Source organism: Triticum aestivum, chromosome 6A, assembly GCF_018294505.1.
Source record: "Triticum aestivum cultivar Chinese Spring chromosome 6A, IWGSC CS RefSeq v2.1, whole genome shotgun sequence".
NCBI lineage: Eukaryota > Viridiplantae > Streptophyta > Magnoliopsida > Poales > Poaceae > Triticum > Triticum aestivum.
Window position 1 is genome coordinate 428,097,940 of NC_057809.1, and position 7,160 is coordinate 428,105,099.

Genomic DNA, 7,160 nt, shown 5'->3' on the forward strand with positions numbered 1-7,160 from the left:
TATTTTCTTGAAAATCCTTCTGCTTAGTTTGCACATCGTAGCTGTGAATATGTCATGTCGTCCTGTTTTTCTTACATATTCCATTCTCATACGGTTGTCTTACATCAAAGTATTGCTTGTCTGTATCATGCATCAATGAGTTCTAAAGAGTGATTTTATTCTTTTGGCTTAATCCGGCCTGGTGAGCCACCCCAGGGTCGTGGCCCCGCCAGTCATACGAGTGACCAAATGGAGGCATTTTCCCGACTGAAGGCATCCGACTACAGACATTTTGACAATCAACGAGAAGCCCCTCACTTAGGTGCTTCATGGGCTAATCTACATGGGCAAGGGCCTTTAGCTGGGGCATACATAATTGTGGGGCCTACCTCCTAGGCCTTTCCCATCACGAGGGAAGAGCGAGTACTCCCCAATGAGCCCATTGGCGGTCAACACCTCCTCGTTGTAGGCCGTGCAATTCAGTGCTCCGCCCCACATATCTATCGCCTCCCCATGTTCTCTCTTAGTATGCGAATGGAGAAAAAGGGAGGAGACGGCGTGGAAGCAAACTTCGCACATGTGATTGTATGAAAAATTGATAAAGAAGGCACATCATCATACTGGGTCAACATCGATTATTGGGATCAAGTGGTCATAAGCGTGTGTCGCATGGGAAAACAAAGGAGCAGACGATTGCGCCTAGCAACGCCACACTATCCCATCACCGAGATTCATGCAAGTCATCGAACCGTTGTCGTTGCGTCGCACCTAGGAAGTAATGGGAGAACTTTCTTTGACGCAATTTTTAAGGGTAATTTTTTAAGGCAATTGAATGAGCTAATTACTGCATATAGCCCAATTGGACGATAATGTTAACCCAATTGCATGCCCACACGACGTATACAATGACAACTATACCCTCGGCCTTTCCAGAACCATTAATTACCCCCCACGCAAGGGGCAAACCCACACGATGGCATTCCTGTTATTTATAGCCTACCCGATGGCAACTGCCAAACAGCTTGAATATAAATAGACCACCGCCCCAGGCCACCCCGTCCTCCCTCCGCTCCGCCTCATTCTGCAGAGAGCCCTCCCTCCCCTCCTCCCCTCTCTTTCCACCAAAATCCCCGTTCCGTTCGGCGCCTTCTCTCTTTCTCCCCCCTGTGATAGTACGGACTTGCTCTCCAGTGGGCCCGGCCGCACCCGCACAACTCCCTTCCTCTGTAGCTTTTTAAACCAGTTTCCTTTTTCCTCCGCATATTTTCCTCCTTCCCCTGCCGCTATCGGCGATCCCGTCCGGCCGCTGCAGTCGGGGCCCTCGGGATGTCGATCTGCGCGAGGATGGACGCGCCGCGCGGCGGCGCGCTCGGGAAGCGGAAGGAGCGGGAGTACTCGTCTTCGTCGGAGCAGCGGCAGCCGCTGTCCCCGCCGCCGCCGCCGCCGCCCGGGAGACAGGAGCTGCTGCGCAACAAGCCGCACCAACTGTCGCGGTTCGCCAACAAGCCGCCTACCATGCCGACGCCACCTCCCCAGGGCGGGAGCAGCAAGCTGCTCGCCGGGTACCTGGCGCACGAGTTCCTCAAGTTCGGCACGCTCCTCGGGGAGCGGCCCCCCGCGCTGGGCCGGAAGGAGACCGCCACGCCCGCGCCCGCACCAACACCTGACCCCGCGAGGAGGTACGCCGAGGCGTCGATGCTGCTCATGGCGGGCGGCACCCGCATCCCCGGGGTTTTCAACCCGACGCAGCTCGCCTGCTGGCTCCGGATTAAGGAGTGATGGAGGACGCGCGCGGCGGCGGTTCGCGTCCGGGTGCGTACCGCGTGCACGGCTCCCGAGGCGCGCGACCCTGCGGCGACGAACCCATGCTTTTGGATATAGCAAGTGGTGGTGGTTGTGGTTACTTTGCCCAGATCCTTTTCCTTTTTTCTATGTTCAGGTACTACTCAGTTGTTTCGTTTTAAGAATTTCATGTAGAGTTGATGCGAAACTAGCGGCACTAGAATTTCATGGGGGTAGTATAGTTTTTAACATGTACCGAGTATGCTTGATAATTGAAGTGCATGGAAATCCTTCGCTTGCATATGTTTAGTACGTACTCCTTCCGTTTCAAAATAGACGACCCAACTTTATAGAGTCATCTGTTTTGGAAAGGAGGGAGTACAATTTTAACTACATTTCTCCGAGATTAAATTGAGCAACGGCGGAGTGTCGGCTTTTGTTGTTGGCATCGCGTGTGGAAGCAACTTCCTTCAGGGAGCTTTACGTTCAACGATTGTTCTAGTGATGCCGTTATTAATTACTACTAGGCGATTTGATCCATGTCCAACTCTGATTTTGCACCGATGCCTCCCACATTGTACTGTGTCCCGATTGTCCCTTCATCTGGTGAAGAATCTGTTGCATTTGCTATCAGGGCGATGTACTGGAATGTTTTCGTGACTGAAATTTTGCCATTTTATTCAGGGTGTGGCTAGATGAGACTTAACAAAGTTTCAGCCAAGTGATAGAACATATAAAAGGAAAGAAAGAAAAACTTTAAAGAAAATTTTACACGGATCTCCACACAAGATCTAACGAATATGGCATCGAGTGAGACTTAATGAAGTCTCAGTCGACTGAGATTTAGCAATCTTGTTTTATCCATGATGAGGTAATTGCATGTTCTTATCAGAAAAAGAAAAGAAAGGAGGAGAGGGTGGCGACTGGCAACCTGGTCACCTGGGCACACCATTATGCATTTCTCAAGTCAAGGAAACAAAAGAGTGAGACATGGCAGTATTAGTCTTTGTTCTCATTTTCTTTTCTGGCTGAGAAGTCATTGTTCTCTATTTCTCGTTCAATTTTCGGTCAATTCTTCTTGCATGAATGCAGAGGTGTCACAGCAGACAGACAGTTAAATTATGCAGAGTCAACCTTTGGACTTTGCTGCTACTGGTGCTAATTTGGTCTACAAAACTCTCCGCGGTACATTCCTTGCGACCCAGTGTGTGGTTCGGTCATCCACGATTCGAAGTGTTTAGAGGGCACCTACAACGCGTTGTGTGCGATTAGACAATCTACAACACAAATCGAATCATTAGAGATGTGCGTAGATCATCTTCAACTGCGAACCTCAAATCCTCCTCATATGCCCGAGGGATGGCCAGGGCATTGCCCGAACATGAGAGGGGTAAAAAAGGCTACCAACTCGACCTCCTAAACCGTCCTCCTATTTTGGGAGTTTGCGCTCGAATCTGGTCCACCTTTTCTCTTTCTTTTTTCCTCTCCTGTTCTTTTTCTCTTTATATCCGACCAATCATATGCTTGTGCTCGAATGATTTTGGGACACGTCTATATGCACAGACAAATAAGGGGTCAAAGTAGACACCCTCGGACACTGTCCGCGGTCATATCGGGGTTAGATTATGCAAGCTTGGTTGAACATGCTCATATAACAATAAACTAAGTTTTAAGAACCGGTGCTTAATATAGCAGAGATGTCTAATTCAGCACATGTGCTCTACCCATAAAACATCAATGCTGAGGTAAAAACAAAGTATTGTAGATAGTCTTGGGGGTCCTCAAACCACCAATTGTCACTTCCTTCTCTGATCTTCTCGCCAACGTGATAAGCGGCCTCTCGAGTCTCGTCTGTCTCCAACGTATGTAAGGACCATTATCTGGTCATTCTCATCATTTTCCACTTGTTTTATGCTATTTGACATTCTTCGTTGATGTGAGGAGCTTCTCACCATTATTCAGCATTCTTGGTTGATGTGAGGTGGAGATGTGGTTGTGTTGAGTGTTACGTGATCGATTTGAAACAACATGATGCATCTGGACCACAACCATTAGGATTATTCAGTGTTTGGTGGAGATCATGGTCCTTTGGTGACTTAGGCGGGTAGCGGCTGCCATAGGTTGTTGTATGCATGTGTCGCATTAGGCAGCCTTCTTTCCACATGTCTTCTCCTATGGTCCATTCAACAAGCTATTTTTGTAGTTACTCAGGAGTCTTCTATCGCTAGCATCAATCAGTGTTTCTGCAGTAGACATTATGGCAGCTAGCGTGATCTATTTAGCTGGAACAGAGGGGTGGTGGTGATATTAATCAGCTCGGACGGTGGTGAATCAAGACACAATGTGGTGGTCCAGTCCTTGACTCCATTTGACGATACCATTGAGGGTTCAGTCGGCAATCTCTATATTGTCTATTGATGGTGAAAACATAGGTCGGGCTATCTGGTCTCGACAACAATGATGTTACATTGCGTTCCCTTCCCAAAGACGTTGTTGTGGGGCACTAATATATGTTACGCGAGTGAAAATTTAGGACTTTGCCCTCATTAGTTGAATTCGACGATGACGATGCGAGTTGTATTGATTGTTGGAGGCCCGCGTGATGACTAAGGTACTCTACACCCCACCGATACATGATTTATTCCTGCGTTAAATCTCAATTCCACACTGAAAGTACATTGATTTCTCCTAATGAACGAAGACATTTTTATGTCCTTGATTTTCTTTTTTAGAGCGGAACCCACAACCAATGCTTTTGGATCGAAGCTCTTGCCTGCCCGAAATGAGCCCCTATATTTTATTTTGAATATAATTCTAGTTACTCCCTCTGTTCACTTTCGTAAATCGTTTCAGACATCTGAAATCGATCTGTTTTAGGAGTTGTCTTAAAATATCTAAAATGCCTTACGAAAGTGAACGCATGGAGTAATTTTTTTCCAATCTTATTCAAAAAAGTGTGTGGAGGATCTCTTGGTAGCCTCCACCATAGGGATTACAAGGATCCCGACTTTGGGTTGTATTATGTTTGACAACATGGAACCCTGGTAGAGTAGAAAATAAAGATCCACCCACTAGGTATTGATCCAAATGCTTTGAGATGGTTTGCAACACATATTAGAGAGTACAATTGCCAAGCCACCCATAAGCGGTTGTGACGCCCGGATAATCAAGCTACAGTAACCCTTTACTAATAATGCCACATCACTTCGATTACTGTTACTAATCTCGTATTAGTTCGAAAGTGATTCAAATTCAAATTCGAAATCAAGTTAAACACCAAAAGTTTGAAACATTAAATCTAAATGTTCAAGGTGAACCAAATAATGCATAGGTAATTGTGGTGGAGAAACCACACCTTTATAAAATATTTAAATACTATTGAGCGAATAAAACAGCAGGGAAAACTATTACTTTAATGCTTTTAAATATCAAATAATTACAAACTATTTTATTTTGTGTAACAAGTTACTATGGCAGTTAGTAACATCAAATTAGGTGCCATTTTGGTATTCTTCTAAAACAAAAATAAAAAGTAACTAAAAGAAAACACTAAAGAAAAGAAAATGAGAAAAGCCCCCTCACTGGGCCACGGCCCAGCAGGCCGCCAGGCCGACCCACCTGGCCCAGTCGGCCGATCGGCCCACCCCCGGTTTCCCCTTATCCCCCGTAACCCTAGCTACCACCCGCAGCAACCACCACTCCCCCTCCCCCACGAGCCCCACTCCTCTCTCTGGCTCCCCCGATTTGGATCGGGGGTAGGCAACCTGCGCCCCTCGCCAGCGCCCCGTGGCCCCGTAGCTGTGTTGCCGCGCCGAGCCCCCTCCGCCGGATCCCCCTCGTCTCGATCTGGATCGGGATCGAGCGGCGCCCGACGCCGCGCCCGCGTCGCTGCTCGCTTCCTCCTGCGCCAGCTCGTCCTCGCCGTTCTCGCCACACTCGACGCCGCTGGACCCCGCCGTCGCCGGAGCACCACCAACACTTGGACCTCGTCGCCTCCTCCCCTGCGTCGTCGTCGTCCTCGACATCCGCCGCACGCACCACTGCCCCCGAACCCTACGGCTCCCCAGTGAGCAACCGCCCTCTCCCTTTCTCCTCTGCGCCTCTCGCCGCGTCTCTCCCCCCATCGCCTCTCCCGTCCGGTCTCATCGCCGACCGCGGTCACCTCGCGCTGGCCGCGCCCAGCGTGCGTGCCCGGCCCCGTGACCTGCGCGCACGCACCCTCGCCTCGCGCTGTTGCTGTTGGAAATATGCCCTAGAGGCAATAATAAAAGCATTATTATTATATTTCCTTGTTCATGATAATTGTCTTTATTCATGCTATAATTGTGTTATCCGGAAATCGTAATACATGTGTGAATAACAGACACCAACATGTCCCTAGTGAGCCTCTAGTTGACTAGCTCGTTGATCAACAGATAGTCATGGTTTCCTGACTATGGACACTGGATGTCATTGATAACGAGATCACATCATTGGGAGAATGATGTGATGGACAAGACCCAATCCTAAACATAGCACAAGATCATATAGTTCGTTTGCTAGAGTTTTCCAATGTCAAAGTATCTTTTCCTTAGACCATGAGATCGTGTAACTCCCGGATACCGTAGGAGTGCTTTGGGTATGCCAAACGTCACAACGTAACTGGGTGACTATAAAGGTAGACTACGGGCATCTCCGAAAGTGTCTGTTGGGTGACATGGATCGAGACTGGGATTTGTCACTCCGTATGACGGAGAGGTATCACTGGGCCCACTCGGTAATGCATCATCATAATGAGCTCAGAGTGACCAAGTGTCTGGTCACGGGATCATGCATTACGGTACGAGTAAAGTGACTTGCCGGTAACGAGATTGAACGAGGTATTGGGATACCGACGATCGAATCTCGGGCAAGTAACATATCGATAGACAAAGGGAATAGCGTACGGGATTGATTAAATCCTCGACATCGTGGTTCATCCGATGAGATCATCGTGGAGCATGTGGGAGCCAACATGGGTATCCAGATCCCGCTGTTGGTTATTGACCGGAGAGTCGTCTCGGTCATGTCTGCTTGTCTCCTGAACCCGTAGGGTCTACACACTTAAGGTTCGGTGACGCTAGGGTTATGAAGATATGTATATGCAGAAACCTGAATGTTGTTCGGAGTCCCGGATGAGATCCCGGACGTCACGAGGAGTTCCGGAATGGTCCGGAGGTAAAGAATTATATATAGGAAGTGCTATTTCGGGTATCGGGACAAGTTTCGGGGTTATCGGTATTGTACCGGGACCACCGGAAGGGTCCCGGGGGTCCACCGGGTGGGGCCACCTGTCCCGGGGGGCCACATGGGCTGTAGGGGGTGCGCCTTGGCCTAGATGGGCCAAGGGCACCAGCCCCTATAGGCCCATGCGCCTAGGG

General features: G+C 48.9%; 1 protein-coding gene across 1 annotated transcript; it reads left to right on the forward strand.

Annotated features, from left to right (window-relative positions):
- Positions 1-1,048: 1,048 nt before the first annotated feature.
- Positions 1,049-2,062, forward strand: LOC123130692 (uncharacterized). Its single transcript, XM_044550513.1, has one exon. The coding sequence runs from the start codon at positions 1,306-1,308 to the stop codon at positions 1,756-1,758; it is 453 nt and encodes a 150-aa protein (XP_044406448.1). The 5' UTR covers positions 1,049-1,305; the 3' UTR covers positions 1,759-2,062.
- The last annotated feature ends 5,098 nt before the right edge of the window (positions 2,063-7,160 follow it).